Below are 25158 nucleotides of genomic sequence, written 5' to 3' on the forward strand. Positions count from 1 at the left end.
CTGTCAATTCAGAAGAGTAAATAAATGCATCAAGTTTTGAATTTGAGATGTTGGTTGGTGTAAACCTATGGAAAACATGTTAAATGTGCTCTGAGAAAACCATTTGTCTCACCCATTAGCTAAAACTTATACTCAAAAATTAATTTTGTGGCTATTTCAGAAATTTGGCTAAACACAAACAAAAGGAGAGTAAAATGGGATAATGAAGGAAATTTCAGTTCCTGTGGAAGCATGAAATACTTGAAATACTAAGGCTTAGAGGCAAAAATAATGTTGTTATGGCAATTGCCTGTTGCTTCCTTTTCTTCCCCATCACTGTTTAGAGTTGATCTCTGCAGTTCTCCCAGCTGGATTTTGTCATCTAACTCCTCTCCGAACAAGGGTTCAGAGTTGGTTCCAGCCTGCTCCAGTTGCTTCTCAGCACTGGCATTGTTTGTCAGTGTCTGCGGTTGACCTTCTGCATGTCCACATACTACTGTGCAGATATCTGGTATGCATCAGCTACATGTTGCAGACCTTCTACAGCCTCTGTTTGCTTCCTGTGTTCCTGAGAATGGTCAAAATCACACCTAAATCTTTCTGTGCAGCTGCTGCCTTCCCAGGTATCTAAATCCTCCTACAGTGTCTACCGAGCCACGTGACCAGCCAGTACAAACCCGCTTGATTACAAGGTATGTCTACTAGGATCAGCCACACATCCCTTCTGATTAAACGAGCAGTTTTGAGGAGAGAGGCAAGAAAATTAGCAAGAGTAGGCTTTTGTTTTCTATTACCTTTAGCTAATAATGTTCAAGGCAAGGAAACCCAGAGCAGAACATCTCTGGCCAGTAGGCATCCACGGGGCTGGTGGGCACTGATCAGCAGTGTCCTGCCCAAAGGCTGATAGCTGCGGTTTCCCATTCCCTGCCTCACCAGCTTTTTCTGGTGGTGTAAGTAGAAGCTTGAGAGAGGACATGGTGAGGAAAAGTCCAGCCCAGACCTTGGAAGGAGACAGGAGGAGGACTAAAATTGGGATGCTTTATGGAAATAGGCACAAACGTCTCCCTTTCGGCACTATTGGTACATTTCAAGGGACTCCATGAGTTGTGCCGTGGACATACCTATGTCCGCACGAGACTGCTGTGGCCACAGGGCTTCTCACTCTTCTTGGTCTCCAGTAGGTCCTGCCACTTTGTATCTGGATTAGATGTGTAGACAGGGAAACTGTGTAAGAGAGGCATGCGTAGGTAAATTTGTCTGATAGCACGAAAGTGGAGTGATGTGCACTGTTTCAGCTTGCTGAAGTCATCTGAAGGAGGCACTGGGAGGCTTGCCGGACACAGACCTGATAATGAGCTCTGCGAGGTGAGTAACCGGGTGCTCCCCTGGAAGGTGCCTGAGGTAAAAATAATGATTTGTGAACTCAAGGCAACCCTTATGTCTGTAGGAACAGCGAGGGCTACAGCACGCAGGCACTGACACTGAGACATGGGTCTCGTGGCCTCCATCTTTGGGAATCCTGCCACAATCCCAGGAGATGCAGGTTTGAGGTGGTCTCACAGCCGATGTTCCGCTTCAGCTCCTTCGCCGGCTCAGCCGCTCGTCAGCGGGCGATCTCATTCCTCCTGCCGGACTGGAGTTCCCGTTGCTGCAACGTGGGACGGTGCGCTCTCCTCCTCTGACTGTGCACCCCTGGAGAGGACGGCCCTGTGAGGGCCCCCCCGCCTCCCGCAGAGGAGCCCCGGGCCGGCCTGCGCACGCGCCGCTGCGGCCGGCATGAGCGCCCAGTGCGCGCGCGCGCCGCGGCCCGGAGGTGACGTCAGGAGGCGGTGCTGGCAGCCGCCTCGCGTCCTTTGTGCGGGGCGGCGCGGCGCGGCTGGGGCGATGCTGTCGGGGGGAAAGAAGGCCGCGGAGGCGGCGGCGGGCGGCGAGGGCGGGCCTGAGGCGCCGGTGCCGCCGCCCGCCGCCGCGGGGGCCCTGGGCTCCTCCGCCGAGAGCGGCGGGGCTGCGGAGCGCACTCCCCGCAAGAAGGAGCCGCCGCGGGCCTCGCCCCCGGGCGGTCTGTCCGAGCCGCCGGCCGCCGGTGCCGCCCCTGCGCCCGGCGCCGAAACCACTGGCATCGCCGAGACCCCCGAGGGTCGCAGGACCAGCCGCCGCAAGCGGGCCAAAGTAGGTGTGGGGGGGCTCGGGCTACGGGCCCGGCCCCGCCGGGCCCCGCTGGCTCGGAGCCGCGGCCGGAGCGGGGGTCTGGCGAGCGCCGCGGCCTCGGGCGGGACTTGCCCCGGCCGTTGGGCCGCCGGGCCCCGCCCCTGCTCGGGACAGCTGGCGCCGCCCGGGACGGCTCCCTGGGAAGGGGCCGGTGGGGCGGGCGCGGGCCGGGTGCCCCCGGGGCCGCTCTCTGCCTGGGGGGCGCTGGGCTGAGCAGACTGCCCGGCCTGATGGGGCTTTACCGGGCGGCGCTGGCGTGTGGGGTGCGGGTGCTGCCCCGGGGAGGCGAGTCCTTCTCCAGGATAAACATGCAGACATGCAGGAAGCTAATGTGGATTAAGGCCTCATTGTCACAGCTCACCTTCCTAAGGGCTGGGGGGAGCTCGTGCACTTTCACAAACGAGAGCGGTCTGCAGCAGTCCTGGTCAGGCACCGAGCAGTAGAAAAACCCGCTAGCATTGCATCTGAGTTCTTATGATCTTACGTTTTCATGAGCACGTTCATGTTGTTACTAGGGATATATGGATGCAGCTTCTCTTAAGGCTTACGTGTGTGGAATGATACTGGTATTGCAAGGTTATAAAGGCGATGGCTGTACTCAGACCACTGTTCTTCAGCTTCCCTCAGTTGGTATTGGAGAGTTGAGCCAGTGCTGTGTTAAGGGTGAGATTGCGCAATGACATCTAAAGGCCATAAACAGCTTCCAATAATTTGGACCTGTGGTATGTAATTCTCATATGTTATTCTGAACATCTGAGAATATTACCTTTTTTTGTGAAACTTTTTCTCGGACACCTTGTTGCAGAAGACTTTGAAGATCTTGGCTGTGCCCAAAGCTGGGTGTGCTTGATATGGAAGCTGAAATTACTTTTAGGAGCTCTGTTGTACTGTAGCTGCGGCATTGAATGTCTTGCTCTTCAGAGCCTTTAAGTGACATGATAGCTGGACTGGTCCTTTGCATATAGGAACTGACCTACTGGTCAGTCTGGTGCATCCTTTAAACTGAAAAAGGGTAGATGTAGATTGGACATAAGGAAGAAGTTTTTTACAACGAGGGTGGTGAGGCACTGGAACAGGTTGCCCAGAGAAGTTGTGGATGCTCCCATTGTTGGAAGAGTTCAAGGTCAGGTTGGACGGAGCTTTGAGCAACCTGATCTAGTGAAAGATGTCCCTGCCCATGGAAGGGGGATTGGACTAGATGATCTTTAAAGGCCCCTTCTGACCCAAACCATTCTGTGATCTTCAGAGGCAGTATACCTGGGTTTTACTTGCTTTATAGTAGTCTGTTAATGAGTAGGAATTAGTGTACTACCTGTGGGTCATATTTCGATGATGTTTCTCTGCATTGACAATACCCATTTGCTAAGGGTGTTAATCTCTTTTAACACAGTATATCCGCGTGATCACTTCAGGCTGGCACAAGGTTGCCTTACTGTGAATGTTTGTGGTGTGAAGTCAGTTAGGGAGGGCATCCAGGTTAAAGTAAACCTAGGGAGAAGCTTAGTTTTTTATTGGACTTGATCGTTCTCTGAAAGTTGTGCGAGCTCAAGGAGGATGGGAGACTTCAGAGGGCCTTAGGGCAGAACTAGTGTTGGTTTCAAATACCTGTGATACTATATTTTGATGCTGTGGGATGACTGTAACTTGCTTCAGAGTGATAGTTCACAAAAGATCCTGGTGGTGCAACATTTGCTCAACAGTCTGAAAAACTGAATGTGCTGGACAGGAGGGAATGTAAATATTTGAAAGACAGCAGATCATGGGAGTGTGTTAGTGTTTTACTGAATTTAGGCTTTCCTATACCTATTCCTTTGAATTTGAAATACTATGAATTTAGGCTTTCCTTTTCCTGTTCCTTTGAATCATGCCCATTAATGCCATTTCTTAATGACTGAAATTCAACTGTGAAAGATCTGTCATTCTTTTGATGAGAAATGCAGAGTTGCTTTTGTCATCTTGTGGTAGAAGCCGACCTGTAGAATGTTGGAGGTACACTAGCTGCTTTCTTTTTATTTTTCCCATGGCTGCATATTGTGAGAAGTGCTTTTTTCCTTTCTAGTAAGTGGGGACATTCAATAGCAATACACAAAGCTTTCTTGCTTTGGAAAAAAGCTTGGTTTATTAAACAGTATGAGATGCATCCCTTCTAGGTTATTTATTGGGGTTTCCATGTTTCTTTAAGTTGAAGTGAGTCTTTTTAGCTGGTAATATTATTTATTTTTACTGGAGAAGAGAACAGAACTTTTATGGCAATAAAGATTTTTTTTATTTTTTTTTTTTGGTCTTGTGTTGAGCCACTAGTGTGACCATCCTGGAAGGGAGGCAAATGTGATCCTCTGGGCGAGGGACAGATGGAATCTTGTGTACAGTTCTGGTCACCCATGTTTGACAGATGAATTCAAGTTGGAACATATGGATTGGACACAGAGGCAATTTGTTGTCCCTGAGTTTGACAGGGAGGTGAAGGAAGGGAAGAAAACTAAAGAGGTTAAATGATGATATAACAAATACGCATAACGTGTGCTCGATATGAGCAGAAAGTTCCTACTATTGGACAATTGGGTACTGAAGACATTTTTTTTTGGTGGTGGTAAAAACATGTGGAACTTGTTAAGCTGTTGAAGATTTTATAACATGTTAGCTGTAATAAGACTATGGACAAGGTAACTCAGGCCTTTTTGAGCTGTAAGGAATTTGGTTGCTTGCAATGTTCATTTTAGTAGTGAGACTTACAGACATCTTCAGTGTGTTTATCCTCTATTCTGCTTTTTACAGGTGGAGTATAGAGAGATGGATGAGAGTCTTGCAAACCTGTCAGAAGATGAGTATTACTCTGAAGAAGAGAGAAATGCTAAAGCTGAGAAAGAGAAAAAACTACCGCCACCACCTCCACCAGCTCCTGCAGAAGAAGAGAATGAAAGTGAGCCGGAGGAGCCATCTGGTGAGTAAAGAGAGACCTTCTCCTCTGACACTACTTACCTGTTTTATTACCAGAAATTAAGCAGGGTCAGGTGCAGCATCATGAATCCTGTGTTTGGTTTTGATCTGGTTTTGAATCATTGTTCTACAGTGTTTTCTTTGCTGGCCCCATACGTGGAAGGAGGGGAACAATGCAGAAGAGCAGCCTGATAAAGATGGGAATATGCATGATCTAATTTCAAACTAAGCCAAATCTCTCATACTACATTCTCATGATCCTTATTGACTTGTCTTTGGAAGCTTATTGACCAGAATAGCCTCTTGGCACTTAGCTGCCACACGTGCTTGCGTACCAATGTTCACTTATTCCTCTGAGAGAAAAGGGATTAGATTTACTGGAGGGGTTGCTATGCAGGAGAACAGATTTAATCTACAGTGATTTCTTTGGCTTTAAAATATGACTCTAATCTTAAGTTCTGGTTGGATACTGTTTGCTTACACTTCAGTGCTTTCCTCGTTACCTTTGACAGAGTTGTAAAGCTTCACTTTACGTTGGAAAGTTTTTTGGTCAGTCTTGCTCAGGAAGCAGCTTTTGAAATTTACAGTAGTAGCAGTACCCTATCCATTCTTTACCTCTGTTGTGTTTACAGCTACCACCATTAGTTAGGTCTGGTGTTGGTGTATCACTCTACTGTCTACAAAATCATGCTTTTGCAAAGTTTAGCTGTCGAAGAGATTTCATGATACAATGCGTGTGCTAGTTGGTTTTAGGCAATAGCTGAAATCTAGTAGTTGAACTTTCACTGGTTCATCACTGATGTTAGTCTTCAGTTCTACTGCTCTTTATTGGCTTCTTTTTGGCTGGCAGGTTTGAGAATGTAGACAATAGGACTAATGTCAGTTTGGGGAGACTTCAGTTTCAGAAAATATATTAAAAGCCACAGTTGTGTTTTATCTCTTAGGATTTGCCCCTGTAATCTCTCCTCAGTTGCGGCTGTTAGCTCCTGGCTTGATACAGGAATACTATAGCTCATATGCCTGACTGAAATATTTGCAATTATAGAAATCCTCCCCACCCCTAGTTATAGCTGCTCTATAAAAAAATGGAATTTTAAAAGATGTAATTGAGCAAGTATCTTAAGTTTACTATGTAATTTAGCTTAGACTTTGGGTTTAATCCTTGAGACCCAATATTAATACACTTTTGATATTTCTTAGGTGCCATTTTGTGCCTCTAAGAATGATTACTGAAATCAGTTTGAGGCATAATCAGTCAAGTACAGTGTTTTATCCCATGAAGGAAAAAATGTGGAAGGTAGGCAGTGATAGACTCATGCTATTCTATACACAACAGTCTGTTAAGTAGTTACTCTGCAGGCGCTATATTTAGTCATCTAAATACAACCAGTTTTAAAACCAGCTACGTCTAGTTGCCTAGAAAGAAGTAGATTTCAGGTCATCGTATCCTTTCTCCATTCCTAGAAATCCTGTGATACCCATGAGGCAGTGATGTAGGAAGATGACAAATTTTCAGTTGTCATTCCATAGCTAGTCTTGCTGTATTTTTAAAGGCTTCTGAAACTATATACATTGGTGGATCTCTCTTTGTCTTTATTAATGCAGGCATCAAGAGCATCAGGTCATCTTACGCTGGCTGTTAAAGTGCATTGAAACTTCTAATTCAAACAACGGTTAGCAGGAAGAGGCATGGAGTCTGCTGTATATAGAAGCAATGTTTATAATTGAGGTTTTCTCTCTGTCACTTCTTTGAAGCAAAATATAAGTGTTCAGTAAGAAATATTAAATAGGACAGTAATACTAGAGCAGGATTGCATACTGAAAATTTAACAAAATACGAAAAGTTAGCTTGTGTATTACTGTTAATTTATTCTCATTGCAGACCTTAATAATTTCCTTTGTGTGTTTAAAGGCTGCAAAAACATAGGTAACGCAGTAGAGGTGTAAAGATGTCATGTTATAGGTTAAGACCTTTTGTATTGAAAAGTCTAATTGTGCAAACTTAAAAATGTAATAGTGACAGTAGCTGGTATTTCATTAGTCTGTCCTCACAGACAGTTTACAGTAGAAGGAGGTTATTAAGTATCACATTTTATGTGACGGCGAAATGCTGGTCTTACTTGGGGTGGGTTCCATTAATGTGTTCAGCTGTGGGGAATTCCAGATGTTTTGGCTATGCAGATTGTTATAGTGTGGATTTGTAAGATTTACTGCATGTTATCACAGAGCAGTTTTAAAAGGCATAACAGTATTTCATGGTTAAGATAATTTCCTTAAAGTATATCTTCTCTTTTTTACTTGAGAAATATTGTCTGATAGCAAAAAACTTCCAAACTCACTTTCAGTGCTGAATGACATTTGTGTTCTTGTTTATCAATATCCCTTTTGAAATTAAGGAACTAATTGCTTTAATTAAATTGCTTCTTTCATTTTTCTCCTCTAAGGATCTTTTTTGTTTGCCCTCACCAAATTGGATTTTCATTTTTATAGCTTCCTGAAGATTTTCTTTACCAGCTCCTGTCTTTTTAGTTTTGTCAGTATTCTTACTTTGTGGTAATCTTATGTTTCTAGCTGCTGTTTTCCAAGGAAGTGTGAGACTGAATATGATCCAGATTAACGTCAAGTGAATAGTCAAACTTTAGTGGTGCTCTGTCTGTCTTTCATCTGACTTGTCTGTTTTCCTAATTAAATTCAGTACTCTGGTAATCATGTGCCACTAGTCTTTATTTTAAGACAGTGGATGATTGTATGAAATGGACTCCTTTGTAGACCTTCTTTCTGATTGCTGCTCAGCTCATGGCCCATTATTCTGTTGCCTTGAACCTTTCAGCGCATTCTGCTCCTGCACATGTTGTATTCAGCTGCAGTAATTTGATGTTAACATGGATCGGCAGTTTGCTTGCTGTGTTGTTCCTTTGCAGCTGGAACATGACTTTCTTACGGGGAAGGAGAGGCAATCTGTGCTAGCAGGCCTTGTTTCCATACTTCTGTACTCAGACTAGGAAGCGTTTAGAATTGTATCTGAGCAAGCAGTAATAGTGATGCTTTTTTTGACCTAATATTGAAAATGGTTTAGCTGTTATTAACAGAAGAGGAAAATACTGATTTCTTTTTCTAAGTAAACCAAGAGCAATTTTGTCCCCTCTACTCATTGTCAGTGCTAATTCAGGGGTAATGAATGCTGCAGGCTGATGTCAGCATCTTTTCAATTTCTTGATTTACGGAAGGCACAAGTGTGACTTTTCCTGCAAATTAATGGCCTATGCTGCAGTGTAAATATTAATATTTGAGTTGTGTTAGTCTCTCTCAGAATGGAAGCAGGTCTTGTAATGTTCCCAACAAAATAAAGTACTTACAATGTAGGTGAAGTGAGGAATTTTCTCTTGCTATTGCAGATATATTAGTTCATAGAATCCTGACTTTGGGACTTCTGAGGCCTGTCAAAACACAATTATTTGTCATGGTCTCTTTGTGAGTTTTTCAACTTCCCTGCTGGTAGACTGATTATATAAAAGTACTGACTATTACTCCTCTACCATAGCTGAGTGAAAATGTCTTCTTGTTTCAGTTCCTATTTTATTTTATCTGTAGATGTGTAACGTTACAGCATTCCAGATGTTAATGCAGGTTATCGAAGTATGAAAACATTCGGTTCACTTTCTGTGTCTTGCTTTAGGTGTTAAATTTGTAGTTCAGATGAAATTCTTTTAAATTAGTGTATCCCCTAAGAGCCTCAGATTACATTCTGGCAAAATTGTCCACCCAATCCCAAACTCTAAAGAGTAATCTCAACAGTTGTGTGTTCAGCTTCAGTTCAGGTTAGACCTTACTCTTACCTGTTTGGAGGTGACACCTTGAGCAGTTGTGCTTTAGGAACAGCAGTTTGTTTCAGCGAGGGTTTGTTTGGACTTTAGAAAACACTCAATTTGCTGACTTTTGAGGCACGTGGTTTGAAAGAGCCTTGGTATAGGAGCAGCTAGCCAAACAGCGCTCGGCCATCTCTGCAGTGTTCCATGGCTTCCTGCTCTCTGGAGGTGACAAGACTTTACGCAGATATCTGACTGTGGAAGAATACTGCTTACGAGCTAAACTTGGAGATAGCGTCTCCTGTGAAGATTGGCAGCATGTGAAGTGACCTTGTTCCTGCAGGACATCGCAGCTGTACTCATCTGTTCTAGAAATGCTCTGTTCCTGGTTTTGTTGTAGTCCTGTCAAGGCTGCTATTTAGGACTTACATGCAGGCTAAGGTAATTTTGAGACTTCTTCAGATCTTTCAGATGAGTGCTTTCCCTTTCCTCATGTTTCCAGCCCTGGATCCATTGAAAGACCGATGTCTTTCAGTGCTGGGTATTAATCACATTACTGATCAATGGTATTGACATGTACTTGGCTTCAAAGGTGCTCTTAGCATGTTAGAATATTGTTGGTGAATCAAGGGTGCTGGAGCCAAAATAAGTGGTCTGAGCCTTTCAAAAAAAGTTCCGTCATCAAGCTTCAAGGAAGGGTTTATGGCAAAAAAAAAGAATAGGCTCTCTTGAAAGTTAAGAGGCTTTTCAGAATAGTGCAAACTGTCCTCTTGCATATGGGGAGACTCGAGAGTACCAAGGGCAAGATTATCAAATTCTTATGGTTTGAGATCCATAGAATCTGATGGTATCCATCCACCAGATCTTGGCAGTAAGAAATGTAATCTTACTATTCAAATCCTAGTCATTAATGAAGTTGATCATAAGTATTTAGCAACCAGGAATGCTACATATTGTGTACTTCTTTATTTCCCATAGTCTGATGTAAAGCGTTCCAGTAACACGGATAACACTTTAGAAGACCACAGGGTTTGGTGCCCTGAACCTAAGTTCCAGAAGATGGGTTTCTCAGAAAATGGGTTTAGTTAGTTGGTGAAATTTAATACCTAAAACGCCAACTGCCGGGCCTTTATGTCCAGTATGGTTTAACTTATGGAGTAAGGTCCCTGAGTTCTCCTCTTTCCTTCCACAGGGCAAGCAGGAGGACTTCAAGACGACAATTCTGGAGGGTATGGAGACGGCCAAGCATCAGGTGAGGGTGGCGTTTGATGCTTGCCACTTAGTAGCAAGAGCCGCCAAGTTAGGGATTGATGCTTGCAAGTGCGCATGGGTGTGGTTGTCCAGAACTTAGCAAGAGATACAGGAGTTGTTTACCCACCTGTTAAAAAAGTGAGGGGTATTTTCAGATTTCAGTTGAGGTCTGTACCAACTGCAGAAAAGGACGCTAACCTATGTTGAAATGCCTCAGGCCGATCTCTCATCCCTCCACTCCTCTCCACGTTTAGAGGAGTCCAAACGTGCAAAAAGATACTTCTTACCTAGCCAGTTTCTACCACCCAGAATGACACAGAAAGCCCTGGGCTTCAGCACAGTAGACCTTTTTTTCTAATTTGCTGAAGAAACATGGCATGGAGTACCTCTTTGCTCCTTTGTTTTTTCTTTTGAAAGGGTTTGTGTTTGAGCTGTGTGCCAGTGGTTAGCCCAGGAGATTTATCTGTTGGGGAGATTCATAGTCTGCTTCTTAGTGGACTGGATTCTGAATTGCATTCGCCATTTGACCTAAGTACTGATGCTAGCAGTATGCACTTACTGCTTAATTCACAGAATTGGTGTCTTTACTCTTAAGTACTTGGAGTGCTACTGAAAATCTTCCTCCAACTCTGCCACTTCTGCTCTCACTTGACGATTGAGGATTAGGGTTTTAAGCAAAGGAGTCAAAGGCTCCAGAACCTATTCTGTGCCTCTGAGTTGCTCTTTTTGAAGCAAATATAACTTCAAGATACTCATCTGAGAGTGTATCCTTGATGTTCTAAGTAAAGGAGCCTAGTTATGTTTTGGATCTTACCACTTGCACAGAATTTCTGACTATTACAGATTGTGGGCTTAAGGATGCATTGCCTATTTCATTTTTAGGCAGGCATTGGCTGTTTGGAAATTCTGCATATTTTGCATTTTATATATATGCTGAGGGTATGCTTTAGCAATTGTCTGATTCAGCAGCCAAATAACTTTCCTTCAGAGTGTTTTTCATCTGCAGATGTTTCAGTAAGTCTTTTAATGAGCAGCATCCCTCAAGATTTCTTCTGTGGGGAAGAAGATAAGCAAAACTTCAGCACATTAGTTGCTGATGCTGAATGTCAGGAAGTGGCAAGTGTGTGCATGAACGTGTGTGAAGAGGAGATGAGAATCCAGTCTAGGCAGAGCCGTTCCTACAGTCATTAAAGAGTTGCCTGCCCCAAGGAAAGCATGTATAGTTCTGAACTGGTACTCCCTTTAATGCGTTGCTTTTATGAAATATAAGCAGTGAGGGTATGGGATGGGGGGATTTAATCAGCCTGAAATTGATTTAACTTTGAGCTGTGTAGTTGCAAAAGTAAATTCAAGGACATTTAGTTCTTAGAAGATCGTCTGGTGGTTGGGCCAAATAAAATGATATCTTCGCTAATAATAGCTAGGCTTTTTCTAAATTCTGGTGTCAACCCCTGCTGTGGCTTTTTATTTTTCTAAGTAGCAATGCTCATCCAGAGCTATTTTGATATTTTAGTTTTAAAGTTCAGGTATTGCCATAAAAGACATGTGGCCTTAAAAAACCCAACAACAAAAAAACCCCACCTTGGAGTTCTTTCCAAGGCTGTTAGGAGCACCAGTTTCTCTGGCTTCTCAATTTGAAGAAATAAATTGCAAAGCTTTTCAAGAAACTGGCAAGTTGCCTTAAATCCACGTCTGAGACTCAGTTTCCTGCTGGTTGATCACTGCATGACAGTCAATGCTTTTTAGCAAATATCTGGAGAAGGCACGCTCATTTTAGCTTAAGGCTGTAAGAGGGAGTCAGGTTCAGCATTTCAAATCTTTGTTTAACTGGCCATTCTCTGAAAGTTGTGCTGCTGAGCTTTTTGCTAACACTTTTTGATCTAGAACTTTAATTAAGATTTGTTAACATTAATAAAGTATCAGAGAATTGGTAACTTTGGTTTGATTTACATGCACAGTTTTACGGAGTTCATAGTTTAGCATGTGCATTCATATGTAGATGTTTGCACAGTTGGTCCAGTGTTAGACTGAAGGACAACAAAAGGGCTGGGATATGTTTATTACTGGAGAAGCTGAAGTTCTAGCAGAGCTATGGGTTTCTATTCCATAGCTGAATATGAGTGTCAAGAAGCGTTGCGGGTGTGTCAACTTTTCCTATTGTTAATTTCATTTTACTTTCTTGCAGTGCTCTGTAGCCTCTGTTACTAATTTCCTGTTGTTGTAAAATCCCTGTAAATTATTATAGACAGTTTTCTTTACCTTGAGTCATCACACAGTTAGATCTTCTAATCTTTGCTTGTGAATGAATTTTGTTAGCTTCACAACTGTTTCCTTGCTTAAATTTTTTTCTTCACCTTTGGGATGTAAAAATGCTTGGAAGTTAAAGGTGTGCGTGGTTGCAACAGTATTGAAAGAAGAGAATTCCTCTCCCTAATACATGTGTACCTCTGCGCATGAACTTCAAACTTTCAAACAGTTATCTTGGTTAGTGTAACACACTGCAAGCTTATATTTTCTTTGATATTTATTACAATCTTTTGACCAATTCCAGTTCCAGCAAATGATCTTAATCTTACTGCATTACTTGTGGTTTTTTTCCCCCGGGATGTATTGGCTTATATCTTTCCAGATTGAATGTCCTCTCCTTTGTCCATCCTGATCTTAAGTCACTTCCTAGGACATACAAGATTTATATTGTTCTTGCTGTATTTCACATCTCAGTATTTCATTTTGCTTGCTGTGCCTGCAAGATTCGCTTTCTGCACTCTACTTGTGCTGTAGCACTTCATGGAGCTGTGTCTTAGTTTGTTACTTTATATATAGTATAACATTCAAGTGAGATTGAGGAATGTAGGGTACATAACTATATTATTGCTTCATTGCCAGTGTTTGAATTGATAGAAGGTACAAGTGCCTTTATGAATGAAGTCTTTCCATAGAGAAAATGTCTCCTGTATATGTTCAACATCAGTCTTTTGCATGTGGAGCATTTAAAAGGAGAAGTCAGAAATCTGTAAGTGTTGATTGTAGGCAGCACTTGGGGAGGGGATGCAGGAAAAGCATAAGTAGGTGTTTATTTCATTGCACTGCCTGTTGCAAATATATAAAATATGCGAAAGGAGAGGCTAAGGTCCCTCTGGCTTCAGGAGTTCAGTGCAAATGAAACCTTGAAAAGCAGGTGAGAGAGGACTGTAGGCATTGTGCTTGTGTCTTATAGATCTTTTGGCTTTGAACGGGTTCTAAAATGTTTTTCTTATTCTGGTAGAAACTGGAAACCACACAAATGAAGGACAGCGTCTAAAGCAGTTATGTTTTATTGATATTATATATTATGTTGATGTGTCCTACCCCCCTTGTTTTTCAAGAGTTTTGTTTGCTTGGTTTTGGGTTGGTGTTTTGTTTTTTTTTCTTTTCTTTTCCCCCCCCCTGTAGTATAGCTTTTTCATTAACCCTAGATGATACCTCTAATTCAAAGATCTGTTGACTTGGGAACCTGCATGTCTTGCAGAAATAAATAAAAGGACTAAATGAAAGCATGACATGAAATTGGCCACCATATCACCTCAAGGCTAGATGCACTGGCTAGGAAGGGTAGTGTAAAAATACTTACTTAGCAGTTCATTTTGCAGTGCCTGTAGACAACTTGTCTTTTTATTGTAGGTGTGGAGGGTGCAGCTTTCCAGAGTAGACTTCCACATGACCGTATGACATCTCAAGAAGCTGCCTGCTTCCCTGATATAATCAGTGGGCCACAGCAGACTCAGAAGGTGTTTCTGTACATCAGGAACCGCACCGTAAGTTTATTGTAAAAGTATTGATGAAAAAAGGGTAGGACATTTGTGTACCTTGCAAAGACTTTTTGGCAGTTACCATGTCTAACAGTTGGTAGATTTTTTTTGTTTGTTTTGAGATGGTGGGGTTTCATTTCTGGCATCCGGTCATGGTCTTAAGTTGCTATGGAAGGTGTTACCCAGTTCTTGACTGAGGCAATGCTGTGATGCAGCATAAGAAGTCTCTGTAAAATACTTAAATAATATTCAATCAAATACATTGTTGCTTAGAATAAGGCAAACCTCTCAGCCTTTATTTTTTTACTTTGCTTAGCATTCAGTTACTGTAATACTGAGACATCAAGCCAGTCATGTGGCTTATTCTCACAACAGAATACTTACTTTGCCAGCTTTGATTTCATAAAAGAAATTGTAATGTTCAAGAAACGAAACTCTTGCTTCTGAATGTTTGTAGCATTTCTGCCCAACTCAAAACTTCCATGCAACTTAGAAAGAAGGGGCAATATTCAAATAATTCATTGGGGAATTCATTCACTTGAGTTCAGGCAAGCATACCTGAAGTTTAAACCTTAATAAGACTTAAACAGTAGTATTGTGTTTTGCAGATGATGCTTTTAAATTGTGACAATGCTTTTAGGTTCCTCAGCACACAAAGGGTTCAGGGCTTTCTCCTGTACTTAGAGTGTTTTAGAAAACTTAAGTCATCTTAGAAGAATTAACAGTAGGAAAGCAAGAAGTATTTTGAAAATTGCTTTGTTACCTTAGTTAAGAGAGAAAATACCTGATGCACCATTCAATTTTTTTCACAGACTTAAGATGATCAAGGGGCATCACACTGTATTAACCATGGTAGCACCCAATGCTTCATAACTTAAAGAAGTTATTTGAAATTTATGCATGGTGGACATCTTCATGCTAAGAGCGTGACTTTTGCTATTCCTGTGAAATCTCCCTCTAGTTAACCTAAGTTGTAACTTTTGGGAAGTCACAAGATGCGTAAAAATAGACCAAGGCAAGCCAAAAAGTTTGAAAAACAGTTTGCTCAAAATGTGTAGTGAATAATCCTTTTACAAACACATTAGAAGCAGAAAAGCCTTCCACTGAAACTAATAAATGACTGGGATTTAAAGGAATGCTTGAAAGGGGTGTTTGCAGGGCTGCACTAGAAAGGCTGCATTGTTGGTCTTCGGTCCCTATTTGCTATGGGGGAGCTTAGAGAAGTTCCTAAGCAGGAATCCCTTTCCAAGGAAGACTTGTGAGAGGATCTCCTCCAGTCAGGATAGCAGAGGTAATAGAACAGCAGATGAAGCAAATAGTACTATAAACCCAGTGCTCAGCAGAGCTCTGGAAGAGCTGTGAACTGCTGTGTGCATCTTCTACATATAGCTGGCACAGTACCAAGGGATTTGAAAATACAGGGCATGAACACCCCGAGTTTCTGGAGGTTAGAGGAGTTAGACTAGTAAGTCTGATATTTCCAATTTGCCTGGTAACAAATGGAATCAAGAATTGAATGAATGACCTGGTAAGTAAAAACTTATTTTGGAAGGCTCACAGTAGCTTTTGTAAAGGGAATTCACCCTTTACAGTCCATCCAAGTTCTTCGAAGGATTTACGAGAAAGTGAACAAAGGAGATCTACTTCATGTGATCTTCTACGTGAATCCTCCCCCCCAAAAAAACCCAAAACAACCAACCAATTAAAAACAAAACAAAACAAAACATAAAAAAACACCCCACAAAACAGTAAAAGCTCTTGCTGAATTGCTGTTGGTTAAAGCAGATGATGAAAATTTACAAAGCAGAATGTAGGATAAATGATCTGTTGTGGCAGTGCGGGGCAGTTGTGGTTTGAAGCCTTTAAAATCTTTTCAGGGCTGCACTGTTCTCTGTATTCACAGAGGCTCTAAAAATCAGAATTTGTAAAGAAATGGTCATTTGCTGCACATACTAAGTTACTTTAGGTAGTAAAATGAGGACTACAAAAGATGAAGACTCTTATGAGTAACTGGGTGATAACATAGCAGATGAAATTAGTTTTAAATAAAAGTAAACTAATGTGAATAATGGAAGTAATTGCATATATACATACATAGAGATTTATATATAAAAAATATAGATTATGGGCTTTGCACTCCTCCAGCTGAGAATGGAATCTTAGCATTATGGTATGTAGTACTAGGAAATGGTTAGTTCCACACTCAGAAATGATCAGAAAGAACATTGTTAAAAATTACTTGGAAAATGAGTAGAAGAAATTACTATGTTAAAGATGAAATTTGCCTCAAATGGCCTCCAAATTACATGGAAATTATTTCTTAATCTTTCCTATTCATTATACTTGTATGATTTCCACTTTAATTTGGTATCTGTGAGGAGCTGTGAAGTTCAGTAGTGCAATTGCATAGAAATACCCACATAAATGACTAGTTCTGGAAGGTAAAATTGTGTGGAGATGCTATGTATTACTTAGATCTAGGCATTGAACAGTAAAATGTTATTTTTTAACTATTGCCATCCATGCCATGAAGTAGGAGTTGTGTTGGGAAAACAGTTGTGATTCTATTATTCTGTGCTTTTTTTCTAGCATGAAGTGACATAATTAATATTTCACAGGCAGCTCTTTCTGCTTGGTTTTTGAACTGTAACTGTCCTCTAAATGTTCTTTCTTGTGTACACGTGGCCAGTGTAGTCCATTGTAGTGTCTTGTATCAGTGAAGATGGATTAGATGATTAAAGGTCTGAGATAAATAAACTTCATAAGATGACAAGTAATTCTGTAGCTTTTACAAAAGTAATGTGAAATTTTATGCTGAAAAGTCAGATGCTGGCTGATGTTGCATGCCCAATTAAAATATCACACAAATCACACTTGTCATGCAGGTGGAAGGAAGGCTGAAGCATTCTGGCACTTCCATTTTGTAGCTTTTCTTCTTTCAGTATATGTTTTCTTGTATATGGGATTAGAAGATTGCTAACTTGATACATTTCCACTTACTTGAAATGGTGTAGGAAGTTAAAATGGACTGTATTGCACCTTAAAGAACACTGGAAGATGAAATTCAGTGCGGCTTGGATAGCACTGACAAAGTTTAACTCATTAGAGGGTTTCATCTCCTAACAGTATTTGGTAACAAACGTGCACATGGAAAACACCTGTTTTGTAATGCTGAATATAATGTGTCTTATTGTTTGTTTAAATACAGCTGCAGCTCTGGTTGGATAACCCAAAGATTCAGTTGACATTTGAGGCAACTATCCAACAATTAGAAGCACCTTATAATAGTAAGTTAAGTCTTCTACTGCCAAAATCATACTGTATGTATCATTGCTATTCTTTTTCAGTTTTGGTGGGGGAAAAGCTGCTCAGAATCAAGAGAGGACTTCAAATGGGTCCTTTTGTTAGTGGAGCTCCATGTGTGTTTGTATACAGAATGGGATATTGCAGTATGCTCATGTTTCAGGTCTATTAGAGTTAATTTGTCTGGTAAAGAAATATATCCTCAGCAGAATTCAAAAAAGCTGGTAAAAAGATGGGTTGTTACAGAAGTTTCCTGCGAGTGAATTCACATGCAGCTTTTAAGGTTTGCTACAACTTCATGGTGGTTTGCAGCTGTGAGATTTTCTTGATCATAAGGTTTCTGAGAGGCATTAAGAAGTTGCATAAGCCTTGAACAGACTGGCCATGATGAAAGAAGGCAGTAGAAGAGCAAGGAGTTACCACTTGCAATTGTAGGGCATTCCACCCTTCTCAAAAAAGATCCCAATAAGCTGGAAAAGGGTGAGGGGGAGCCATAAGGAAAAAGTAATTAAAGAAGAAAATAATGCTGAAATTAATGTAGATACACTGTCAAGTATTGCAAAATAGTGAAATATTATGTTTATAAAAATAAAAATGAGAATTTGGTGCTCCAGTAATGGGTTGGCTTAATACTGGCAAATCGCGTTACAGTTCTGTGTAAAGATCCCAGATTTCTGCAGTCAATTTCAGAAAAGGTGTTCTTCCGCACTAGATAAATAGAAGCATTTAATGTCCTGTACAGCTTTTCAGGCAGTATTCAAAACTGCAGTACAGCACAGAAAACAGCTTGTGGTTTCCAGAAAACTTTAACCTCAGTCTTCTTCAAGAAGATGGATTCTTCAGTAGGGCAGCTGGGGATGCAGAAAGGGCTGTGTTCATTGTGACTTTGCTGGGTTGCTGCTGTGACATGTTTGCTTGTGAATATGTTTTCAGTACATACGTGTTGCCGAACATACAGAATAACTTTAAAATATTACAATTTTTAGGTGATACGGTGCTCGTTCACAGAGTACACAGCTATCTGGAGCGGCATGGTCTAATCAACTTTGGTATCTACAAAAGAGTGAAGCCCCTTCCAAGTAAGAAAGTTGAAAATTGTTTTTAACTGGAGTTCTGTTTTATTGTTCTGTGATTTGTTAGGACAAATTTTTGAGTGCTTTTTTAGGATTATGGTGCTGAGAAAATAAAAAAAGGCTGCCAAGCCATCTGGCTATAGATGTTCATGTTTTTTATTTTGGCATGGAGAAGCCGTGCATTTAAATAAATCACTTTGAGAGGGAAAATGTTTGCAAATCTTCTGTAGATAATTCGGTGGCTGTCACTGTTTAATGAGTTATCCTTGTTCCTCATTTGAATAACAAAAGACAGAAATACAATACTGTCCTTACATCTGTTATGCACTTACATGATGCTTGAATTTTACAAGTGCTGAACTTGTCTGTCCTTTCTACGTTTTATTCTTCTGGAGCAGAAAGAAATAAAACTGTGATACTTTGTCCCACAGTAATTAATAAGAATCAGTTTCTTCAAACAGTTGTCCTTCAGAAGTATTTTTTCTCCTGCATTCTTCCTTGTCACAGATACGCTACTGGTGTACTTTTCCTGTACCTGTCTCATTAAGAAAAATTGTAAAGTGTTTTACTGTTACCATATTATGTACATAATTACTTCAGTTTTCTTTTTGTGGCTATTTGTTTCATTAAAGAGTTTATTCTGTCAGAACTACCAATGAGAAGGAAGCTGCTTTTTGTTCTTGGTATCTCTTAAATGCAACTGTAACATGACTGCTTACAATGTAGTAATGCACGTATAGAGCTTGTAGCTTATTCTTCCCTTTCTCTAGCCAAGAAAACCGGAAAGGTGATCATTATCGGTTCTGGAGTCTCTGGGTTGGCAGCAGCTCGCCAGTTGCAGAGTTTTGGAATGGATGTCACAGTTCTGGAAGCCAGGGTATGAATTTCTGTGCTATTTTACTTCTATATGGAAACTTAACCAGTAACCACATTCAGTACTAGTATAAGGCTAAGTATCCCAGCAGCATGCCCAAGATGGGTAAGCTTGTGTGTAGTTACAGGCAGTCAGGGAATGTATTGCTGAGTACTAAACCTGTCTCACTAGGAAACAAGTGTATGTCTTCGCATTGGGAGTTGGCTAATGCTTTCTTGTGGGTGGACTGTGTAGTCAGGTGCTAGTGTCATATGCTTACACCAGTAACAGGGTGGAGCCTTCTTCCTTTCATGATCAGGAACTGATTTTTTTCACTGGACAGCAGAATGCAAGTCTGTATTTCAAGAACTTGCCCATTAAATAGAATCGTTGTTTGGAATTGCCATACAACATCAGGCAGGATATTCTTCTTGCACCTTTTAAGTCTATGTTAATTCTTTCCTTGTTCATTACTGTGTGCTTAACAGAGGCTTTAAAGTTATATAGAGCTATATTTTGTGGTGCGTGAACTAGCTTGTTGTTCTTCCAGTAATAACGTATTCTTTTATATCCAGCCATAAGTGGAATGTCCTTTTTTTTAAGGTTGAAGTTTTTTTCATATAGTCTAATCAGTTGAGAACAGCTTTTGATGCTCATTTAAAATAAATAAATCCATTGACCAGTTAAATTGGAATTTATCTTATGTTTTACTTCCTGGCTTCATTTTGTTTGGATATTTACTTCTGACACTTTTCTAGCACAGATTCAAATAATCTGCTTAAGTTTTTTGTTGGAGTAACCTTTCAGGCTATTCATTTTGCTATCTACTGCTCTTGTTGCTAGGGAGCAAGAGCTGCTGGCTCTGTGCTTCACAGGTTCCATACCACTACAGCAAAGGAGAACACAACAGTCTAACTGTTTAGGAGTCTCTTGCTCACCTGAATGTATTATGGGTTTTTTTGTTTGGTTGGTTTGGTTTGGTTTTGGTTTTTGGGGGGGGGGTTTTGAAGCTGGAAGAAAAAGATCCATGCTGTAACCTGGGTTTTGTTCTATGCATCTTTGTTATAACTAGTGTGTAGATCTGGCAAGAGGCTATTTTAAAATAATGCACAATATTTTTCAGTCATTTTTCTCTAGACTGCTGCCTCACTTCTTGAGTAGTCTGTATTTTTTTATTTTTATTTTTTAAAGCTGTCTGGTGTTTTCTTGCATTATGATTTCAGTGATTCAGGTGGTAGTTTCTTTGTGTCCACTCATTTTCTGTAACTTTTAGACTATTAGTTTACATGCTTCTGAATTGCTGATGTAATTACTAACAATCAAACTTTACATTTTTATATGAATTGGTAGCTGTTGGGGATCTTTGCCCAACTGTAGTTGATATTTCTCTCTGATATCATCCTGCTAGCTGGACTGAGAATGGGGGAAGGAGGCTTTTTTTTTTCCTTATTAAGTTTAAAGTGGTAGGAAAATAAGTGTCATCCTTAAGTCAGTAGTATGTGTCAAGAATCAAAAACTTTTTTTCCTGCTTCTAAAATGGGCTGTTGATTCGTGATTTGATTGATTGATAGCTGGCTCTTCTGTGGAGAATAGATAGAAATAATTGGCTGATGGTTTTTCTAACCCTAAAATTTAGTTTCCTCAAGCACAGCTGAATCATTTCCTATATAGCTATTGGATTTTGTGGTAGGAAGTGGGAGGAGGAAATTTAGTATGTAACTTAATCTATCCATGGACAATGAAGGATTGGTTTTAGAATCACAGTAGATCCTGCTGTAGATAGAGTTAAAACTGTCCAAATCAGGTTAGGCATCTTTTTTCTTTTTCTTTCCTTTTTTTTTTCTTTTTTTTTTTTAATGCAACTTAAACATTTTATTCCTTAACTTAGCAAATTAATTGAGATCAAGTGTTCATTTGCAGAGGTTCTTGGAAAAGTGTACATTCTGTTTATTGAAACTTTGGATAAGACAATACTTCTACTACATTCTATAGAAGTTGCAGTGATTATATTTAAGTGAGATGTATCGCTGAATGTTACCAGAGTTTTAATGTATTGTGCTTTTAAAAGGACCGAGTAGGAGGAAGAGTTGCTACCTTTCGCAAAGGGAACTATGTTGCTGATCTAGGAGCAATGGTGGTAACAGGACTTGGTAAGTTTTTCAAAATAAAAAGGAGCAGGGAGGAAAATAGTGGGACAAAATATTACAAATCTGAACCCTTGTGCTATTTCCTTTCATGGCCAAAACAAATTGTGTATTTTTAACTGTTAAAAAGTAGATGTTCTAGTTCAGCCTCTTTGGCAGTTAGCATTTTTCATCAGTGAATCTTCAGAACAGATGACAGCCCGCGCTAAAAGCTGGGATTTTTGTTGGTGCCATAGGTCTCATTGGTCACTGAAGTCATACAGGTGCTTGTCATGTCATCAAACTGTTGTAGATCCATTCTTTTACAGTTTGCTTGTGCTTAGTGGAATTCTTTGCTCTTTCCTTGGCATGCTCCCCTTTTGTGTGTCTGTTCCTTTGCCTATTCCTTCAAGTGCTACACTGCACTGGGTCTGCACTGGGTTCACTGCACTTGCTGAGCAAGTCTTTCTAAAGCTGCTTTACCCAGCTGCCAGTGGCCTCTGAGCTCAGGTCCGTGGACTGCATTTCTTGGTAACTCTCTTTGTTGTTCCCTTGGATCTTCCAAAGTATAAGCTGAAATTGAACATGGAGAAGTAGGAATGTAGTGAGGGGATTAGTTGTGTAGCTAAGAGCAAAGTAAATAAGAGCAAATAAATAGCAAAGTTGGGAGAGACCCCAAAGAGATGGAATGTTTCTTCATTTACATGGGGAAAAAAGGGAGGAGGGAGAATGAAGAGCAGAGCCATTCTAAAGAGAAGACCCTTCTTAAAGTCAGGATTTAAACCCCAAAAGTCCTTTCTCTAAGTGATTTCAAAAATAGTTGTAAAAATAATGGCAAACAAGCCGTATTTCTTCCTATTTAATGCTGGTTTATGGGATGGCATCAGCTACTGATACTAGTTACTCTGCTAAGAAGATGGGCAGGTGTTTAGCATGGAATACTGTTCAGTAATGCGGTGAAATGATAAAATATTATAAAACCTATAATAAAACCTAACTGAGTTTTACTGACTTGCTGAAACTTCGTGTCTATCTTATGGTTAGTCTTTATTAAATTGCATATGAAAACTGTTTCCAGACAAAGAGTACTGAAGTTGTACAGTCTTGGTAAAACAGATCTAAGGTTGCCTAGTGAAAGACTGTAATAGTTTTATATTTAATTCATCATGGGTGTTTCTTTTCCAAAATAATCTACCCTTTGTCTTGAATGAGACAGCATATCCTATGGAGAAGGAAAGATTCCTGTAGTGAAGGAGATAGTTTGAAGGGCATCCTTCATATTTGTGAATCTGGAAGAGATGTGAGGAGGGAAGACTACTGAAGGGGGCTGAGCTTGTGGTTCAGGAAGGTGAAAGACTGAAGTTATGGGATCTTTTCTGGTTTTGTTAGTAAACCATGGAAGAACTAGAATTTTTAGTAGGTTGTTGAACTTGAAACATGAACTTACTTAGACCTACTTCAAAACTCTGTTCTGCTTGTTCAGTCACCTCTGTAAAGACACGAAGGCATTAGGGTGGCTGAACCTCCCCCTCTATTTTGAACTAAGGCTCTGGGTTTGATTGGATTGCAGAATCAGAGAACATTGGGAAGCTAAGTTCCCAAAGTTAATTTTGTGGCGGAAATCCATGTTTCCTCTCCTCTATGCCATTTCCTATCTCTATCTGTTCTTTTCCTTTCCTCTGCTGTACTTACAGAGAGGCTTTGATGTTTAGTGATTTTGGATGCTTAAAGTCGATGCTTTCTGCCTTCCTCATGTTTCTATGTGGAATCTCCTAGATTGTTTTCTAATCTGTTTAGTAACACGTCTTCCAGGTGCAGTTGGTGTACGTGGTTCATCTTCACATATTGTATTCACTAGTGTCACTTGTTGGAGTTCTACTAAGTTTTTAGGGACTGAATTCTTCGGACTCCATCTCCATGTCACCACACTTTCAAAAGCTCCTGAAGTTACTGTGCAGCTGTGGGAACTTTCCTTGGCTTTTCAAACACTCTGCTCCCAAACGTTTTGAAGATATGTTTATAGCTGTAAACTCTCAATCTTACTAAGGTTGCTGCCACCCTAGGACTCTGCTTTCATAATCAGCCCTTTTTACATACTGTCCTTTAAGTGTTGGTGGGCAGGTTTTTGGTTTTTTTTTTCATGACCTCATTGCAAGAATTGCTCTGAAGAGTAAACCTTTGGCAGTGTTATACTACTTCACTGGAATGCATTTTGTACTGGAGTTGGTGTGTTTAGTCTCTGAAATAGTCTTAACTGTGGAATTTTTATTTAATTGCAGACAAACTGTTAACTATACAAAATGTTTTCCAGGAGGAAATCCCATGGCTGTGGTCAGCAAACAAGTGAATATGGAATTGGCTAAGATCAAACAAAAATGCCCACTTTATGAAGCAAATGGACAAGCTGTAAGTCTGATACTATTTTCATGAACCTTTTAAAAAGAAATAGTATTTCAAGTGTATTTGCTACCAGGCTATTGGTCTAGCAAGAGGTAGCTTCCAGGAAGAGGGAGAGGAGTAATGAGAGTGTGTGTCCATTTTTAGTGTGGTAATGTTCTAGCATATCTGCACCTATTTTTCTGTTCTTTCCACATGAGATTTTAACTTTGAATTTCAGAGGTTTTGTGGAAGCTAAGTTCCTGTTTGTTCTTCCCAAATTCATTACTGTTTTTCCTTAGACAGTTGTATGTCTCACTCCTCTTTGAAACAATTGTGTGCTGTGCTGGCACTCTAGCTTTTGTTGCTGTTGCTGCTACTTCTTTTTCCTGAAGTAAGCTCATTCTCCTACAAGGACAGGCTGAGAGAGTTGGGGTTGTTCAGCCTGGAGAAGAGAAGGCTGCAGGGAGACCTTATAGCAGCCTTCCAGTACTTAAAGGGGGCCTATAGGAAAGATGGGGACAGACTTTGTGACACAACAGACTGTTGTGACAGGACAAGGAGCAATGGTTTTAAACTAAGGGAGGGCAGATTTAGACTGGATTTAAGAAAGAAATTTTTTACAGTGAGGGTGGTGAGGCACTGGAACAGGTTGCCCAGAGAGGTAGTGGAGGCCCCACCCCTGGAAACATTCAAGGTCAGGTTGGATGGGGCTCTGAGCAACCTGATCTAGTTAAAGATGTCCCTGCTCATTGCAGGGGGGGTTGGACTAGATGACCTGTGAAGGTCCCTTCCAATCCAAAGCATTCTGTGATTCTGGCTGTTATGCTTACCTGTTGCTTTTTAAAGAATTGACTAACCAATGCCAGCTCGTTGAATGCATGCAACAGTTCAGCAATAATATTCTAGAGCTGGGATTCACAGGCTTAATTAGCTTTATTTCTTTCTGCTGTAGTGTCAAGGAGTGCTGTTAGAGATAGAAATGATAGGTCCTAGTTTAGTGCTGAATCTCACGCATGTATTGACTGGAACTGTTCCTACCTCCCGAATCTTAAAACATGGTACTAAGAGTAACTTCTGAAAGAAGACAGGTGAGGATACTGGGCTTCTTGCTAGAGGCCTGAAAAAGTGATTTTTGGCACAAACCTGTTATAACCTGGCACCTGCAGCTTTTCTTACTGCACATGAGTGAATAGGGTGTTACAGTAAGCTCAGGGAAAGCCTCCAAGGCATTGCAGACAGTTCTAGCAGTCAGTCTGCTCTCGTGTTGTGAAGCCAGTCCTGCATGTAACATGCTTGTCTCTGCATTGCTGTGTTCCCCCTCTCCCAGCTGTTACAGCGCCTGCCCAAGTAATGCTTCAGTATTTCGCAGTGGGGCAGATGTATCCCTGTGCAATTTGAAGGGACTCCCTCTGTTAACACCACCCAATAAGACACATAGTTCAGCTACTTTGAACTTTA

General features: G+C 40.8%; 1 protein-coding gene and 1 long non-coding RNA gene across 3 annotated transcripts in view; one reads left to right on the forward strand and one right to left on the reverse strand.

Annotated features, from left to right (window-relative positions):
• Positions 1 to 15: 15 nt before the first annotated feature.
• On the reverse strand, positions 16 to 1732 carry LOC140662225 (uncharacterized). Its single transcript, XR_012046018.1, has 3 exons — positions 1460 to 1732; positions 1325 to 1375; positions 16 to 1203 (listed from the first exon to the last, which is right to left on the reverse strand). It is a non-coding gene; the product is annotated as an uncharacterized lncRNA (long non-coding RNA).
• An 83-nt stretch (positions 1733 to 1815) lies between these two features.
• KDM1A (lysine demethylase 1A) overlaps positions 1816 to 25158 on the forward strand; it is a 44653-nt gene continuing 21310 nt past the window's right edge. Inside the window, exons 1-9 of one of the 2 annotated variants that reach the window (XM_072885435.1) lie at positions 1816 to 2148; positions 4963 to 5128; positions 10123 to 10182; positions 13842 to 13975; positions 17178 to 17256; positions 18259 to 18351; positions 19116 to 19222; positions 21267 to 21348; positions 23633 to 23727. In XM_072885435.1, coding sequence (XP_072741536.1) covers positions 1864 to 2148; positions 4963 to 5128; positions 10123 to 10182; positions 13842 to 13975; positions 17178 to 17256; positions 18259 to 18351; positions 19116 to 19222; positions 21267 to 21348; positions 23633 to 23727 — 1101 coding nt within the window. In that variant the 5' untranslated portion in view covers positions 1816 to 1863. The remainder of the gene's footprint in view (positions 2149 to 4962; positions 5129 to 10122; positions 10183 to 13841; positions 13976 to 17177; positions 17257 to 18258; positions 18352 to 19115; positions 19223 to 21266; positions 21349 to 23632; positions 23728 to 25158) is intronic. The other variant, XM_072885436.1, reaches the window with a different exon arrangement.

Source organism: Ciconia boyciana, chromosome 21, assembly GCF_034638445.1.
Source record: "Ciconia boyciana chromosome 21, ASM3463844v1, whole genome shotgun sequence".
In the NCBI taxonomy this organism is placed as follows: Eukaryota; Metazoa; Chordata; class Aves; order Ciconiiformes; family Ciconiidae; genus Ciconia; species Ciconia boyciana.